The following is an 18,094-nucleotide window of genomic DNA, read 5'->3' on the forward strand; positions in this document are numbered from 1 at the left end:
AGTGAGGGAAAAAAGTATTTGATCCCCTGCTGATTTTCTACGTTTGCCCACTGACAAAGAAATGATCAGTCTATAATTTTAATAGTAGGTTTATTTGAACGGTGAGAGACAGAATAACAACTATATCCAGAAGAAAAAAAATATCCAGAAAAACGCATGTCAAAAATGTTATGAATTGATTTGCATTTTAATGAGGGAAATAAGTATTTGACCCCTCTGCAAAACATGACTTCGTACATGGTGGCAAAACCCTTGTTGGAAATCACAGAGGTCAGACGTTTCTTGTAGTTGGCCACCAGGTTTGCACACATCCCACTCCTCTTTGCAGATGTTCTCCAAGTCATTAAGGTTTCGAGGCTGACGTTTGGCAACTCGAACCTTCAGCTCCCTCCACAGATTTTCTATGGGATTAAGGTCTGGAGACTTGCTAGGGCACTTCAGGACCTTAATGTGCTTCTTCTTGAACCACTCCTTTGTTGCCTTGGCCGTGTGTTTTGGGTCATTGACCCATTTGCAATGCCCTGGCTGAGGGAAGGAGGTTCTCACCCAAGATTTGACGGTACATGGCCCCGTCTATCGTCACTTTGATGCGGTGAAGTTGTCCTGTCCCCTTAGCAGAAAAAAACCCCCAAAGTATAATATTTTCACCTCCATGTTTGATGGTGGGGATGGTATTCTTGGGGTCATAGGCAGTATTCCTCCTCCTCCAAACACGGCGAGTTGAGTTGATGCCAAAGAGCTCCACAACACTTTCACCCAGTTCTCCTCTGAATCATTCAGATGTTCATTGGCAAACTTCAGACGGGCCTGTATATGTGCTTTCTTGAGCAGGGGGACCTTGCGGGCGCTGCAGGATTTCAGTCCTTCACGGCATAGTGTGTTACCAGTTGTTTTCTTGGTGACTATGATCCCAGCTGCCTTGAGATCATTGACAAGATCCTCCCGTGTAGTTCTGGGCTGATTCCTCACCGTTCTCATGATCATTGCAACTCCACGAGGTGAGATCTTGCATGGAGCCCCAGGCAGAGGGAGATTGACAGTTATTTTGTGTTTCTTCCATTTGCGAATAATCGCACCAACTGTTGTCACCTTCTCACCAAGCTGCTTGGCGATGGTCTTGTAGCCCATTCCAGCCTTGTGTAGGTCTACAATCTTGTCCCTGACATCCTTGGAGAGCTCTTTGGTCTTGGCCATGGTGGAGAGTTTGGAATCGGATTGATTGATTGCTTCTGTGGACAGGTGTCTTTTATAAAGGTAACAAGCTGAGATTAGTAGCACTCCCTTTAAGAGTGTGCTCCTAATCTCAGCTCGTTACCTCTATAAAATACACCTGGGAGCCACAAATCTTTCTGATTGAGAGGGGGTCAAATACTTATTTCCCTCATTAAAATGCAAATCAATTTATAACATTTTTGACATGCGTTTTTCTGGATTGATTTGTTGTTATTCTGTCTCTCACTGTTCAAATAAACCTACCATTAAAATGATAGACTGATCATTTCTTTGTCAGTGGGCAAACGTACAAAATCAGCAGGGGATCAAATACTTTTTTCCCTCACTGTATTACTAAGAATGCATTGAGATAATGATCTGTAGTTATTCTCAGGATGAGGAAGGTCATAATAGAATTATGGATATTTATAGTGTATGTTAATATACGTGTACACTCTGAAAGTTGTAATGGGTGCTTTTGTTGAGGGTTTTAATTTTGAGTGATCGGTCCAATGTGAATCACTAAGAATTGTCATTCTAAATTTGGTTTAAATTTGAGATAAGTAATTTGGTTTTGGTTTTGATTCATAAAATGACTGAGTGATTTATGTAAATCATTAGTATATATTAGTAACTAAAGATGTTGAAACTATTTTCAGCAGGTGTGCAATTGTGAGAACTGTCTTAAATAGATATTATGGTTAAAACAGCAATACCTTATTGTAATTGTAATCACTTATATGATTTATTTCGAGTAGAACTTTTTGAATCTTACTGTTTGAAACATGTAAGGATTGTGACTGATATCATGAACATGTTGATTATTAGGTTACCGTATTCACATATTAGTCACTATATACATTTGAACGATTTGGAGGTATTGATAGGGGACTATGTATTCCCAAAGAGGGGGGATTGATGTGGATTTTTAGAATGGTTATATCTATGTTGCTAGGCAAGAAATTAATTGGTTACTATCATGGGGTTTGGTGTGAGTGACATAGGAATGTTTATGCTATTTCCATTTGATCTGACCTTTGGTTGAATTCCTCAATCCTAACTAGTCCAAAGCTGTGCTGATTCAACAGTGACTGAAACCAGTGTTATACTTTGTATCTCTCCTCAGGCATATTATGGGAACAGAGTCAGGGTTGAACAGAGTGGAACATGGTACCTATTAACAGTTTTGGATTTTCAAGCAACTGGGTCTGAAATGTCACTCATTGGACACTATGCAATTGATAATCGTATAGCATTGGATGCTATTACAGTAGATAAAGGGGGAATGTATGCGATTATAGGGGAATGCATTTTGTACATACTTGCCATTATAATAGGAAGGTGTTGGGAAATTAACTAAAACTATGGGAAATATATTAGAGAAAGACAGGATTGAAAATGTGGAAACAAGACTACCTCAGCCGATCAGATAGCGCCCCAAGTGAACAGAGAAAAGCTTGGGTTCCTCTGAATGAACATGGAGAATGGAGACTGAAGTTATTTTTATTGGGATATATTCATCTGACTATATTGTAGTCTACATGTAACTTACAAATTGTCATAAATCAATGTATTTTCTGGGTTGATGTCAGGAGGTTGGGAATTAATTTGTATGTTTGGTTTGTTTGGTTCAAGTTACGTTATATCTGTTGAATTTCACTTACAACAGCAAAATAATGAAAACGGGGGATTGATATAACTTCTTTTTATACAGTATTTGTTAATGTCTTTGTCACACCCTGGCTCTGGGACTCTATATGTTGAGCCAGGGTGTGTTCATTCTGTGGTGTTCATTCTAGTTTGTTGTATTCTATGTTTGCCTGAGTGACTCCCAATCAGAGGCAACGAGTGTCAGCTGTTGGCTGGTTGTCTCTGATTGGGAGCCATATTTAAACTGTCTGTTTTCCCTTTGTGTTTGTGGGTTTTTGTTCTAGTTGGTCTTTGTTACCGTTGGACGTTACGAGTCGTTTATTGTTTTGTTGGTTGTGTATGTTATCACTGAAGATAATAAATACCATGTTCGTTCAACACGCTGCGCATTGGTCTCTCCCTAACGATCGTGACAGAAAAACCCACCTCGACTGGATCAAGCAGCGTGGGAGGAGATGAGTGCGAGTCTGGCAAGAGGGATGGAGGCCTTGGCCACGGGTAGGAGTGAAGCCCATAAATTTTTTAGGGGGGGGCTAACGCCGTGGACGACGGGGCAGCAGGAGGCCGCCAGGTTACGGGAGTCACTGGTCACCAGGGGGAAGGAGGATGTAGAGGCACGGCGAGAGGTACTGGCGTGTGTTGCCAGTCCGGTCCGGCCTGTTCCTGATCCCCACGTAGGGCCAGTGGTGTGTGTTCCCAGTACGGTCCGGCCTGTTCCTGCCACTGGCACCAAGTCAGTGGTGCGCTTCGTCAGCCCGGCACGGCCCGTTCCTGCTCCCCGCACCAAGTCAGTGGTGCGCGTCGTCAGCCCGGTCCGGCCCATTCCTGCTCCCCGCACCAAGTCAGTGGTGCGTTTCGTCAGCCCAGCTCGGCCCGTTCCTGCTCCCCGCACCAAGTCAGTGGTGCGCTTCGTCAGCCCGGTCCGGCCCGTTCCTGCTCCCCGCACCAAGTCAGTGGTGCGCTTCGTCAGCCCGGTCCGGCCCGCTCCTGCTCCCCGCACCAAGTCAGTGGTGCGCTTCGTCAGCCCGGTCCGGCCCGCTCCTGCTCCCCGCACCAAGTCAGTGGTGCGTTTCGTCAGCCCGGCGCGGCCCGCTCCTGCTCCCCACACCAAGCCAGTGGTGTGCGTCGTCAGTCCGGCACGGGCCGTGCCTGTTCCACCGGTGGCTGGTCCGGCACCGGTCAGATGCTTCGCGCCGGAGCTAGAGCAATCCGCTCCACCAGTGTCAAGTTCAGCTCCAGCCAGCGGGGCCAGACTGGACCAGGGGCGCTATGAGGGGTTAATTGGAGGGTGGTGGTCAAGGCCGGAGCCAGAACCGCCGCCGAGGAGGTATGCCCGCCCAGCCCTTCCCTGTTTTGTTTTAGTTGAGGCGCGGTCGCAGTCCGCGCCTTTAGGGGGGGTACTGTCACACCCTGGCTCTGGGACTCTATATGTTGAGCCAGGGTGTGTTCATTCTGTGGTGTTCATTCTAGTTTGTTATATTCTATGTTTGCCTGAGTGACTCCCAATCAGAGGCAACGAGTGTCAGCTGTTGGCTGGTTGTCTCTGATTGGGAGCCATATTTAAACTGTCTGTTTTCCCTTTGTGTTTATGGGTTTTTGTTCCAGTTGGTCTTTGTTACCGTTGGACGTTACGAGTCGTTTATTGTTTTGTTGGTTGTGTATGTTATCACTGAAGATAATAAATACCATGTTCGTTCAACACGCTGCGCATTGGTCTCTCCCTAACGATCGTGACAGTCTTTGATCTCATATAGAGAGGATAAGGACACACCATGTGTTATTTATGTCACTGGTGGGTGCCAGAAGGTCTGCATGCCAATATAGATTGGGGACCACTGGTGCTAATCTTAGAAGGAGTATGTGATGGAATAGCCTGGCTAGGGTGCCACACGATACCATGTTGGGGGATCCTATTATAGGAGATGAGTGACACTCAATAATGGTTGGCAACTGTTGGATGGAAGTAGCTCGGAAAGCATTATATATAAAGGTTTTCTATGTAAGTCATTCGGATGACAATAGGCTACGCCTGTACCGCTTGTCATGTGAATCCAGTACTGCAACTATTAAATAACTATGAATCAACTCTCCATCTAAGTGTTGAACTATTCTCTTACACCCTGAAGTACGAGATACCAGAGAAACTCGTCATAACACTGTTGATGAGTTTTATTGCAAATGCACTTACATTTGTGTTGTTTTAGTTGTAAAAAAAATAAGAATTTTAAGTTAGGATCGCCTGAACATGTGAAAGTTGGTTTGGTGTCTCTAGCTTGAACGGTTCAAGAGTTACTGCTGGTGAGTTATATTATGCTAATGTGTGCAAATGTTTATAGTTGATAAACGTGTTTAAGAATTTGAAGTTAGGATAGCCTGAACATGTGAAAGTTGATTTGGTGTCTCGATCTTGAACTGTTCAAGAGTTCCTGTTGGTGAGTCATTTTATGCTAACCTATGCAAATTTGTAATGTTATAGTTGATAAAAGTGTATAAGAATTTGAAGTTAGGATAGGCTGAGCATTTGAAAGTTGGTTTAGTATCTCTAGCTTGAAAGGAAGAAGAGTTTCCTTTAGTGGGTTATTTTATGATAATGTTTTCACATTTCTATAGTTGTAGTTGTTGAACGTTTTGAAGAATTTGACATTAGGATAGCCTGAACATGTGATCTAGCTTGAATGGTTCAACAGTTCAAACATTTGTATGAATTTGAAGTTAGGATAGCCTGAACATGTGAAAGTTGGTTTGGTGTCCCTAGCTTGAATGGTTCAAGAGTTACTGTTATTGTGTTATTTTATGGAAATGTATATAATTATAATTGATGTTTTTTAAGAATTGGAAGCTAGGACAGCATGAACATGAGGAAGTTGGTTTAGTATCTCTAGCTTGAATGGTTTAAGATATACTGTTATGTTCATCTATGCTAATTTGTATAGTGGTAGTTGTTGAAAGTTTTTAAGAATTTGAAGTTAGGATAGTCTGAACATGTGAAAGTTTGTTTGGTGCCTATAGCTTGAACAGTACAATAATTACTGTTTGTAGATTATTTATGCAAATTTATGAAATTTCATATAGTTAAAGTTGATAAAAGTTTTTAAGAATTCGATGCTAGGATAGCCTGAACATGAGAAAGGTGGTTTGGTGTCTCTAGCTTGAACGGAAGAAGAGTTACTTTTATTGGGTTATTTATGCAAAAGCTTTCAAATTTGTATAGTTGTTGTTGTTGAAAGTTTTGAAGAATTTGAAGTTAGGATAGTATGAACATGAGAAAGTTGGTTTGGTGTCTCTATCTTGAACGGAAGAAGAGTTCCCGTTGGTGAGTAAATGTATGCTAATCTATGCAAATGTCTACAGTTATAGTTTATTAAAGTTGGTTTGGTGTCTCTATCTTGAACGGAAGAAGAGTTCCCGTTGGTGAGTAAATGTATGCTAATCTATGCAAATGTCTACAGTTATAGTTTATTAACGTTTTTAAGAATTTGAATTTATGATAGGCTGAACATGTTTTGGTGGCTCTAGCTTGTTACAGATCAAGAGTTACTGTTGGTGGGTTATTTTATGATAATATCTGCCAATTGGTATAGTTTTTAAGAATTTGAAGTCAAGATAGCCTGAACATGTGAAAGTTGGTTTAATGTGTGTCTTGCTTGAACTGATCAAGAGTTACTGTAGGTTGGTCATTGTATGCTAATTTATTCAAATGTATGTAATTATAGTTGATCAAAGTTAAGAATTTGAAGATAGGATAGCTTGAACATATGGATGTTGGTTTCGTGTCTGAAGCTTGAACGGCTAGTTAGTTATTTTATGCAAATATCTATAGTTATAATTAAATAACGTTTTTAAGAATTTGAAGTTAGGATAGCATGAACATGAAGAAGTTGGTTTAGTATCTCTAGCTTGAATGGTTTAAGAGATACTGTTGGTGAGTTATTTTATGCTCATTTATGCACATTTGTATAGTTGTAGTTGTTGAAAGTTTTTAATAATTTAAAGTTAGGATAGCCTTAACATGTGAAAGTTTGCTTGGTGCCTATAGCTTGAACAGTTCAGTAACTACTGTTTGTAGATGTTTTATTCAAATTTATGCAATTTCATATAGTTATAGTTGATAAAAGTTTTCAAGAATTCGATGTTAGGATAGCTTGAACATGAGGAAGTTGGTTGAGTATCTATAGCTAGAACAGTTTAAGAGTTACTGTTAGTGAGTTATTTTATGCAATATTTTATAGTTAAAATGTATTAACATTTGTCAGAAATGGAAGATAGGATAGCTTGAACATGAGGAAGTTGGTTTAGTATCTCTAGCTTGAATGGTTTAAGAGTTACTGTTGGTGATGTATTTTATGCAAATGCCATGGATGGGCCTGTGGAAAAACGAATTCTGATTGGCTGGGGCTGGCTCCCCAGTGGGTGGGCCTGGCTGCCAAGGCCCACCCACTTGGCAGCCAGGCCCACCCACTGGGGAGCCAGCCCCAGCCAATCAGAATTCGTTTTTCCCCAGAAAATACAGAAATAGTCCTCAGATGGATTATCTTGGCTAAGGAGAAATGCTCACTAAACAAATATGTTCCGAAAATTTGAGAGAAATAAGCTTTTTGCGTATGGAAAATGTCTGGGATTTTTTGTTTTAGCTCATGAAACATGGGACCAACACTTTACATGTTGCTTTTATATATAAGAGCATTAGTGAGGTCGGGCACCGATGTTGGGCAATTAGGCCTAGCTCGCAGTCGGCGTACCAATTCCTCCCAAAGGTGTTCGATGGGGTTGAGGTCAGGGCTCTGTGCAGGCCAGTCAAGTTCTTCCACACCGATCTCGGCAAACCATTTCTGTATGGACCTCGCTTTGTGCGCGGCGGCATTGTCATGCTGAAACAGGAAAGGGCCTTCCCCAAACTGTTGCCACAAAGTTGGAAGCGCAGAATCGTCTACAATGTCATTGCATGCTGTAGCGTTAAGATGTCCCTTCACTTGAACTAAGGGGCCCAGCCTGAACCATGAAAAATCTCCCCAGACCATTATTCCTCCTCCACCAAACTTTACAGTTGGCACTATGCATACGGGCAAATAGCGTTCTCCTGGCATCCGCCAAACCCAGATTCGTCCGTCGGACTGACAGATGGTGAAGCGTGATTCATCACTCCAGAGAACACGTGTCCACTGCTCCAGAGTCCAATGGCGGTGAGCTTTACACCACTCCAGCCGACGCTTCGCATTGCGTATTGTGATCTTAGGCTTGTGTGCGGCTGCTCGGCCATGGAAACCCATTTAATTAAGCTCCCGATTAACAGTTATTTTGCTGACGTTGCTTCCAGAGGTAGTTTGGAACTCGGTAGTGAGTGTTGCAACCGAGGACAGACAATTTTTCCGCGCTACGCATTCCAGCACTCGCCGGTCCCATTCTGTGAGCATGTGTGGCCTAGCACTTCGCGGCTGAGCCGTTGTTGCTCCTAGACGTTTCCACTTCATCAGCACTTACAGTTGACAGGGGCAGCTCTAGCAGGGCAGAAAGTCACTGAGCTCTTCAATAAGGCCATTCTATTGCCAATGTTTGTCTATGTAGATTGCATGTCTGTGTGATCGATTTTATACACCTGTCAGCAACGGGTGTGGCTGAAATAGCTGAATCCACTAATTTGAAGCGGTGTCCACATACTTTTGTATATATATAGTGTAAGTCTATGGCATTTTTATTGCCATGGAAATGCATTGGGAGCTCATTTAAATATTGCTGTAGTACAAAAAGTATAAATAATATCAAAAATGTTTTCTCAAGCAGTCTAAGCTGGGTCAGTCTGCACATTTGGAAGTTGGTTTCGTGTTAGTAGCGTAAGTCGTTTAAGCGCTAGAACAAGCAGAATGAATCAAATAATTATAATTATATGAGTAAGAAATCTGGAGTTGTGCATTGCTTTGCATGCACACCTAATAATAATGAATACATTTTGTAAGGAATCTAGAGTTGTGCATTGCTTTGCATGTACACCTAATTAACGGCACCTCAAGTATTTGAACATACTGTGTTTATTTTATAACCCAGGACAATTAATCCTGATGAACAAATGGGTTTCTTAATAACCCAAACTTAACTAAACTATACTTACCAGTCCCTGAAATCTTCCAGTTTTTGCACGCACTGCTCAGTGCGTCAATGTCGAGGAAGATTTTCATCTTTCCGCTGTGACACTGGTTATCAAATGTAATCTGGAGAAAGAGAGACAACTGAAAACAGATTACAAAATGGTCTAACAGTACCAACAGCGCTCCATGGGCGTGATGATGGGGTTACATGTTTAAACACAACAAAGGAACCTTACCGTAACAACGAATGTATAACAGTCCGGTAACTCATGTGAGCGCACTGTTTGCAGGTTGATTCCTTTAAGTTGAAAAGTGATCTTGATGTCGACAAGCCTGAATGGAAAACATGCCAACGTTAATGAGAAATCAATCCCCCATGATCCAAGAACACCTCGCTGCGGCACATGGAATGGGGCAAGGTCGGCTGTAGGGGGGGTCAGCCCACTACTAGTTTTCATTCCACCACGCTCGACACAACATAGCCTGCGTGGTGATACATCAGCAGGTACATGTAAAGCCTCAATTACATTTACATTTTAGTCATTTAGCAGACACTCTTATCCAGAGCGACTTACAGTTAGTGAGTGCATACATTTTTCATACTGGCCCCCCGTGGGAATCGAATCCACAACCCTGGCGTTGCAAGCGCCATGCTCTACCAACTGAGCTACAGGAGGCCTCAATCACATTACCCATAAGCCAGCGGTTCCCAAACTATGGATTGTGACCCCATGTGGGGTTGCCTGATATGAAAATGGGGTCGCCCACAAAATATATATACTGAACAAAAATATAAACGCAAAATGCAACTATTTTTAAACATTTGACTGAGTTACATTTCATATCAGGAAATCAGTCAATTGAAATAAATAAATTAGGCCCTAATCTATGGATTTCACAAACTGGGCAGGGGTGCAGCCGTGGGTGGGCCTTGGAGGACATAGGCCCACACACTTGGCAGCCAGGCCCACCCACTGGGGAGCCAGGCCCAGCCTATCAGAAAGAGTTTTTCCCCACCAAAGGACTTTATTACAGACAGAAATACTCCTCAGCACCCCCCCATCATTGTATTGTGGTTAACCTTAAAAATCTAAATGAAAATTATTCAAATATAAAATATAAAATTCAACCAGAGTGTGCCCTTAGATCATGGAAAAGGCCGCACTTGACCGTTGCAATTGAATCATTCCCACGCTGAATGACTAGGCCCACTAAGCTATGAAACCACACACTATTGCAGACTTTGATATTACCGGCCACAATTGATATGGTGAAAACAATGTGTGGGGAGGCAGAGGCACAGAAACTCACATCAATATCTTTGTCAGATAATACTGTTAAACAAACAAGAATTTATGCTATTGCTAGTAATCAAGAGGAAACTCTGACTTTTGTTTGCTATACAGATTGGGGGATGCTATTCACGAGGACATATTGTTCTCTCACGATTCCCGAGCATGAAACGGCATAGGGGATGTGACGAAAAACAGATTATATAAACAGACTATATGGGATCGAATGGTGGGCGTTTGCACAGATGGGGCTCCATTTATGATGAGACGGCGGGCAGGCCTCTGCACTCTAACTATGAATGTGTCTCCCTCTGCTATATGAGCGCATTGTATGATACACCGAGAGCAACTGTTGGCAAAAGATCTGAGCAAAGAACTCGGAGATATACTGCAGCAGGTAACTTCAATTGTAAACTACATCAAACCACATCCACTGCACGCACTCCTGTTCGCAAAACTATGTGGAGATATGGGATCAGAGCATGATAATGTTCTATTTCACACCGAGGCTTGGTGGTTATCGAGGGGGAGTGTTGGAAAGATTTTTCGCATTGAGAGAGGAACTGTTGTCATTCACAATGGATGTAATATTCACAATTGCCTATGTAACAGACATATTTGAGAAATTGAATGAACTAAACACATAACACAGGGGAAATACAAAAACATTCTACAGATGAGTGACCGAATCAGTGGATTCAGAGGAAAGAATTGTTATTGGAGAGAGTCTTCCTAAAGTGAACCATGCCCCCTTCCCTTGGCTGTGCATGTTTCTATCAGGAAACAGCATCAGTAAGTGTCCCACACGAGTGGCCTTGTGGTTAGAGTGTCCACCCTGAGATTGGAAGGTTCAATCCCTGGCCGAGTCATACCAAAGACTGTAAAAATGGGACCTGATTTGTTGCCGTTTGGCACTCAGCATTAAGGAGATAGATTGGGGGAAAGGCCCTGCGATAGACTAGTGTCCTGTCCAGGGCGTGTACTTGTACATCAAGCTGCCTCATGCTACAGAAACAGGACATAGGCTTCTGCCCTATGAGCCGTTCCGGCTCGCACAAGCCAAGGCTTGTGCAAGGCTACTTACTTACAAGTGATGACTGCTCACCACCAACGCTTGGAAGATTACTTTGGGACCTACTTCCCAATCCATTTGACTGTGATCCTGGCTCAGTTGACATGCCAGTAAGTTAAATCGAACAGCTGATCGAGCTGTCATGTGACGGAATGCTGCAGACAACAGGTCACTACGGAGGAGTTTTGGTTCCTGACTCAAAGGAAATACCCTGCCATCTCCCTCTGAGCATTAATGCCATGTTCAAAACAACTGGGAACTCGGAAATCTCTGACTTCCGACTTCAGTGTGTTCAAGACTACTGGGAACTCGGAAAAGAAAAATCGTTTTGAATGGTCGGGAACTCTGGCCTCTTTCTAGAGCTCTGACTTTTCGACCTGAAGAACATGATTTGACCTTGTATTCTTCTGAGTTCCCAGTTGAAAGCACCATATACTCTAACTCATGGTACCCTTCGCCAGCTCATATCTGTGTGAAGCTGGATTCAGTACTCTCGTCTGCATTAAAACCAAATATCGATCCAGGTTGGATGTGACAGCAGAGATGAGGAGTGCAATGTCGACCACGCCCCCTGACTTTGAAACGCTCTGACGCGACATGCATCAAGCACACCCATCTCATTAGTGTTGGTGAGATAAGAGACTCATTTGCAATTGACTGTCATAGCCCCACATTAAAGGTATGTGATGGTGAGTTGAGAAGACAATCAGAAATACTGCTAGAATGTTTTTCAATTGACTGCCATAGCCCCAAATAAAAAATAAAACATTGGCTGTTAATTACGTAACTTATTTCACATGGTTGGGGTCATGATAATTTTCAGATATCAAAATGGGGTCGTGGGCCAAAAAAGTTTGGGAACCCCTGCCATAACCACTCCGTTACGTTGAGCCGGAAGTCATGTGTTTCTATAGAGCTCGCCAACTTGTAGTCCTAAAAAACGGAAATGATTTACCTCTGGTTTGTTCAGCCATTCCTATAGGCAAAATGAACGGGGAAAGAATAGGCTTTTGGAATAAACTCAGAAATCTACACAGTGACAAAGTGAAAACAGGTTTTAGAAATTTTTGCAAATGTATTAAAAATAAAAAACTGAAAAACCTTATTTACATAAGTATTCAGACCCTTTGCTATAAGACTCGAAATTGAGCTCAGGTGCATCCTGTTTCCAATGATCATCCTTGAAATGTTTCTACAACTTGATTGGAGTCCACCTGTGGTAAATTCAATTGAGTGGACATGATTTGGAAAGGCACACACCTGTCTATATAAGGTCCCACAGCTGACAGTGCATGTCAGAGCAAAAACCAAGCCATGAGGTTGAAGGAATTGTCCGTAGAGCTCCGAGATAGGATTGTGTCGAGGCACAGATCTGGGGAAAGGTACCAAAAAATGTCTGCAGCATTGAAGGTCCCCAAGAACACAGTGGCCTCCATCATTCTTAAATGGAAGAAGTTTGGAACCACCAAGACTCTTCAAAGAGCTGGCCGCCTGGCCAAACTAAGCAATTGGGGGAGAAGGGCCTTGGTCAGGGAGATGACCAAGAACCCGATGGTCACTCTGAAAAAGCTCTAGAGTTCCTCTGTGGAGATGGGAAAAACTTCCAGAGGGACAACCATCAGGCCTTTATGGTAGATTGGCCAGACGGAAGCCACTCCTCAGTAAAAGGCACATGACAGCCCGCATGGAGTTTGCCAAAAGGCATCATAAGTCTCTCAGACCATGAGAAACAAGATTCTCTGGTCTGATGAAACCAAGATTGAACTCCTTGGCCTGAATGCCAAGCGTCATGTCTGGAGGAAACCTGGCACCATCCCTACGGTGAAGCATGGTGGTGGCAGCATCATGCTGTGGCAATGTTTTTCAGCGGCAGGGACTGGGAGACTAGTCAGGATTGAGGCAAAGATGAATGGAGCAAAGTACAGAGAGATCCTTGATGAAAACCTGCTCCAGAGCGCTCCAGACCTCAGACTGGGGCAAAGGTTCACCTTCCAACAGGTCAACGGCCCTAAACACACAGCCAAGACAATGCAAGAGTGGCTTCGGGACAAGTCTCTGAATGTCCTTGAGTGGCCCAACAAGAGCCAGGACTTGAACCTGATTGAACATCTCTGGAGAGACCTGAAAATTGCTGTGCAGCAACGCTCCCCAACCTGACAGAGCTTGAGAGGATCTGCAGAGAAGAATGGGACAAACTCCCCAAATACAGGTGTGCCAAGCTTGTAGCGTCATACCCAAGAAGCCAAAGGTGCTTCAACAAAGTACTGAGTAAAGGGTCTGAATACTTATGTAAATGTGATATTTCAATTTTTTTATTTGTGATAAATGTGCAAAAAAATGTAAAAACCTGTTGTTGCTTTGTCATTATGGGGTATTGTGTGTAGATTGATGAGGGGGGAAAAACTATTTAATCCATTTTAGAACAAGGCTGTAAAGTAACAAAATGTGAAAAAAGTCAAGGGGTCTGAATAATTTCCGAAGGCACTGTAGGCTTATGAGATCTCATACATTTTGTTCTATGATATATTAACATTACCTTCATGAATTATGAAGCCTTTGTGTTTTTTTATTTATTAGATAAATGTTTAAACATTTTCAAAAAGTGATGTTAACTGATGAAGATTATTTCACAGAACAAAATGTATCAGATCTAAAGGCGTCTGCATGCTTCCCAGCCGAAACCGTGTGGAACAGTTATTATGACAACATTTTGTGATGTTTTAGTTTGTTTTGGACTTCAGTAAGGGTTTGCTCGGCTGTTCGGGCACACAACATTTTTTCTTGAGTCAAGCCGAAGTCGGTAGCCGAAGTCTACGCCCCTTCGTCGGTGATTGGTCAACATTAGGGATTCTTCAATATTCTTTGTTGTCATTCAACGAGAGACGACTCCTTTTCATACACATTTTTTCATTGAGAAATACTGCACCAAACATCTCAGTTAGATGTAAACCGTTGTTTCTCATTTTTCAAGCAAAGGTCTTTTAATGGAGTATGCAAGCACACTCGTTCGGTTCGCCTAGCCGTGTTCGACTAGGCACCAGCCGAACGGAAGCATGCAGAAGCCGTAAGCCTGTGTTTGCCACTGACCTTATTTTCAGCGTTTATCCATAAACCCTACAAAAACTCCTTTCATTTTCCCATAGGCTTTGTTCAACAAACCATGGAGTTAGTGCCTGCAAAAATACGCTATTATTGTTGCTCTCTATGGGGACGTCCACAACGGAATGGAATCGCAATGCCCCTTTTGCATCATCTTCAGTCCAGCCAGAGGGTCGTCACTAGTTACCATAGACACAAAGTCAGAAGGCCCACCTACTCGACCAATCAGATGAGGGATTGTGATGACGGTTCGAGTTCAAGTTTGAAGACCAAATAGGTTTTTTCGGAGTCACAAGATGGCGTACGCCCGAATGGTTGTCAGACTTGGAGATGGAGTCAGGGGAACCCATTGTGGTCGGTATATATTAAGAGTAAATATGGAGTGCTGCAGAAGGTAACTGAACATGATGAGAGTGAGGATGAATTAACTGCGGTGGCAGGTGCGGTGAAGAACACAGAGTTTGAGCATCGTACCGATGGTGATAAAGATGTTTTTTGCCCAGTGGGAGTGAGATTTTTGGAGAGAATGGATCATTGCCTTCTGGTTGATCCATATGTGGTGTCAGATTGGGTGGAGAGTTTTTACCAGATAAAGTCAAGTTAGGATGTGTCAGTTATCCTGTGAGAGCTTTTGTCCAAACCCATTATGTTTTTTAAGGTGTCAAGCTTATGGTCATGTGGCAGCAGTGTGTAGGAGGGAGATTCCTAGATGTGAGAAGTGTGCAGGAAGACATGAGACAAAGTAATGTGTAGTATCAGTGGAAAACTGTAGGGGTATTCATGATGCTGGAGATCAGAGGTGTCCAGTGAGAGAAAGGCAGTTAGAGGTTGCCAGGATCAGAGTAGTGCAGATGGTGACGTATGTTGAGGCAGTGAAGAGAGTATTAGAGGAAGATGGGTCCAGGGTGAGGGATCCTAAGAAGATCTCTGTGAGTAGGCCGAGGTCAATAGAGAGTGATAGGAATAACATGTGCTTCAGTAAGGTTGGTTTATTGGCATTCATGGCCATGGTTGTCAACTGTACCGCAGGAATGGAACGTAAATCACAGAGGATAGATGTTGTTATGGCAGCTGCAGAGAAGTACTTGGGTGTATGAGATTTTACTGCAGAAGAGTTAAAAGGTGTTTTGAACGATAGCGTCCCGTCCTCCCAGGCTGCTGGCCTGGTGCAGGATCAGAAAGGGCCAAAGTAGTTGAAAAGTGATGAGGTTTTAATGGGGTGTAGAGTTAGTTGGTAGTGCAATTGTTTCAAAAAGTGTAATGAATTCATACTACAGAGTAGTAGGCTGATACACAGCCAATATAGTAGGTGGCGGCATGCACCTATAACATTTGTTTGCAGACCACCATAATACCAAAGAAGAAGAAGAAGAAGAGGACCAAATAGCTAAATACATTTGTGAACAAGAATTGGCAACGTCACTACAATTCATAACATTGAGAAAGGACACAAGTTTTAGGCAAACGGGTAAGTTGTCTTTTCTTTTTTAGATAACTAGTAGCTAACTTTTGCTACTCTCATCTAAAATGAGCTAGATAGCTAGCATAAGGGATTCCATTCCAAGCACAGAGGAATTATTCTATTTGACAGAGCAACGTTGTTAGTTTCCCTACAAGCCTTTCATTCTAATAATAATAATAATAATATCATATTCTTGACCTTCAACAGATGCACAGCATTTGACAGGAAGAAAACTCAGTTGAAAGAGTAAAAGTCTCCCAATCAATGGTGTTCCGTTTCAAGTTGTGGTCATAAAGACGTATGAATGCCACCAGGGGAACGACAGACAAACAAAGCCAAAGATAAATATGCTGCTGAAATGAACAAGAAGGCATTAAGTTCTAAGACAGATCACTGTAATTTTTATACCATACACTTTTACAACATTCATTTCATTTTAATAATGTTGAAGTACTAACTAACAATGGAATGTTCTTCAATAAAATTGAAGAAGATGGGACTTTAAACGGGTGTCTCAACTCTGTGGTCACTAAAGATCCCATGGGGGGTGCTTATATTTGTCCTGTTTTCACTGCATGTGTATATCTAACTGTATTCATGTGTCAAACTGTGTCATGTAATACTGTGTATAAAAGTACCATGTACAGTACCAGTCAAAAGTTTGGACACACCTACTCATTCAAGGGTTTTTCTTACTTTTTACTATTTTCTACATTGTAGAATAATAGTGAAGACATCAAAACTATGAAATAACACATATGGAATCATGTAGTAACCCAAAAAGTGTTACACACTCTTGGCATTCTCTCAACCAGCTTCATGAGGTAGTCACCTGGATACATTTCAATTAACAGGTGTGCTTTGTTAAAAGTTAATTTGTGGAATTGATTTCCTTCTTAATGTGTTTGAACCAATCAGTTGTGTTGTGACAAGGTAGGGGTGGTATACAGAAGATAGCCCTATTTGGTAAAAGACCAAGTCCATATTATGGCAAGAACAGCTCAAATAAGCAAAGAGAAACGACAGTCCATCATTACTCAATCCGGAAAAGTTCAAGAACTTTGAACGTTTCTTCAAGTGCATTAACAAAAATCATCAAGCGCTATGATGAAACTGGCTCTCATGAGGACCGCCACATGAAAGGAAGACCCAGAGTTACCTCTGCTGCAGAGGTTAAGTTCATTAGAGTTACCAGCCTCAGAAATTGCAGCCCAAATAAATGCTTCACAGAGTTCAAGTAACAGACACATCTCAACATAAACTGTTCAGAGGAGACTGCGTAAATCAGGCCTTCATAGTCGAATTGCTGCAAAGAAACCACTACTAAAGGACACCAATAAGAAGAAGAGACTTGCTTGGGCCAAGAAACACAAGCAATGGACATTAGACCGGTGGAAATCTGTCCTTTGGTCTGATGAGTCCAAATTTGAGATTTTTGGTTCCAACCGCCGTGTCTTTGTGAGACGTAGAGTAGGTGAATGGATGATCTCTGCATGTGTGGTTCCCACCGTGAAGCATGGAGGATAAACTTGCAAGCTGAGTTTGAATAAGACATCCGATTAACACTTTCCATTTATAATGGTTGGTTTGACTATATCTAATAAATAACCAAATCATTGATGGATCAATAGATAAAATAAATGCGTGTATCTTATCTGCCTCTGCAAGCCGGTCGGCATACATCATACTCCCTCATCTGATTGGTCATTTCCCTGATTGGTCGAGTAGGCGTTCCTTCTGACTTTGTGGCTGTGGTAACTAGTGACGACCCAGCCAGAGTCTGTCGAAGAACAGGAGGTTACCAAACCACAGAAAAATATGAAGATATGTGGTTTTTGGTGATGGCTTTATGGGATAACTAGCAACTTGTAAACAATTACCCATTCCAATAAGTGAGTACTATTTTAATAGTAATGTTAAATAATACACATTGGCTGTTAAGCCAATTATATTATATGACTGTTGCCTCCTGGTTAAGTTTATTGTGATGGTAATGTGTTTGTTTTTTATGATAATTATTAGGTGGAGGTCGTTAGCTACTAGTGGTACTGTATCTTCAACCTAGCCTAGCTTTAAGCTAGATAACTAACTAGCTGCTCTGCTGTGCAAGTTAACTTGGCTTGCTATAAAGTTTGAGAAACAAGTTGAGGAAAAAGTAACTAAACAAAACATGTTTTATTAGCACCTGAAACAATATATTAATCCTGCCTTGAATGAAAAGGTCATA

The 18,094-nt window shown here is 42.1% G+C and overlaps 1 protein-coding gene across 5 annotated transcripts in view; it reads right to left on the reverse strand.

Annotated features, from left to right (window-relative positions):
- Positions 1-18,094, reverse strand: part of mcoln2 (mucolipin TRP cation channel 2) — a 105,025-nt gene that overhangs the window by 73,952 nt on the left and 12,979 nt on the right. For all 5 annotated transcript variants that reach the window (XM_084162967.1, XM_084162966.1, XM_084162965.1 and 2 more), the window contains 2 exons: positions 9,179-9,275; positions 8,966-9,065 (listed from right to left, as the gene is read on the reverse strand). In XM_084162967.1, the coding sequence (XP_084019093.1) occupies positions 8,966-9,065; positions 9,179-9,275 (197 nt within the window). The remainder of the gene's footprint in view (positions 1-8,965; positions 9,066-9,178; positions 9,276-18,094) is intronic.

This window comes from Coregonus lavaretus (assembly GCF_964263955.1).
Source record: "Coregonus lavaretus genome assembly, chromosome: 6".
NCBI classification, from domain to species: domain Eukaryota; kingdom Metazoa; phylum Chordata; class Actinopteri; order Salmoniformes; family Salmonidae; genus Coregonus; species Coregonus lavaretus.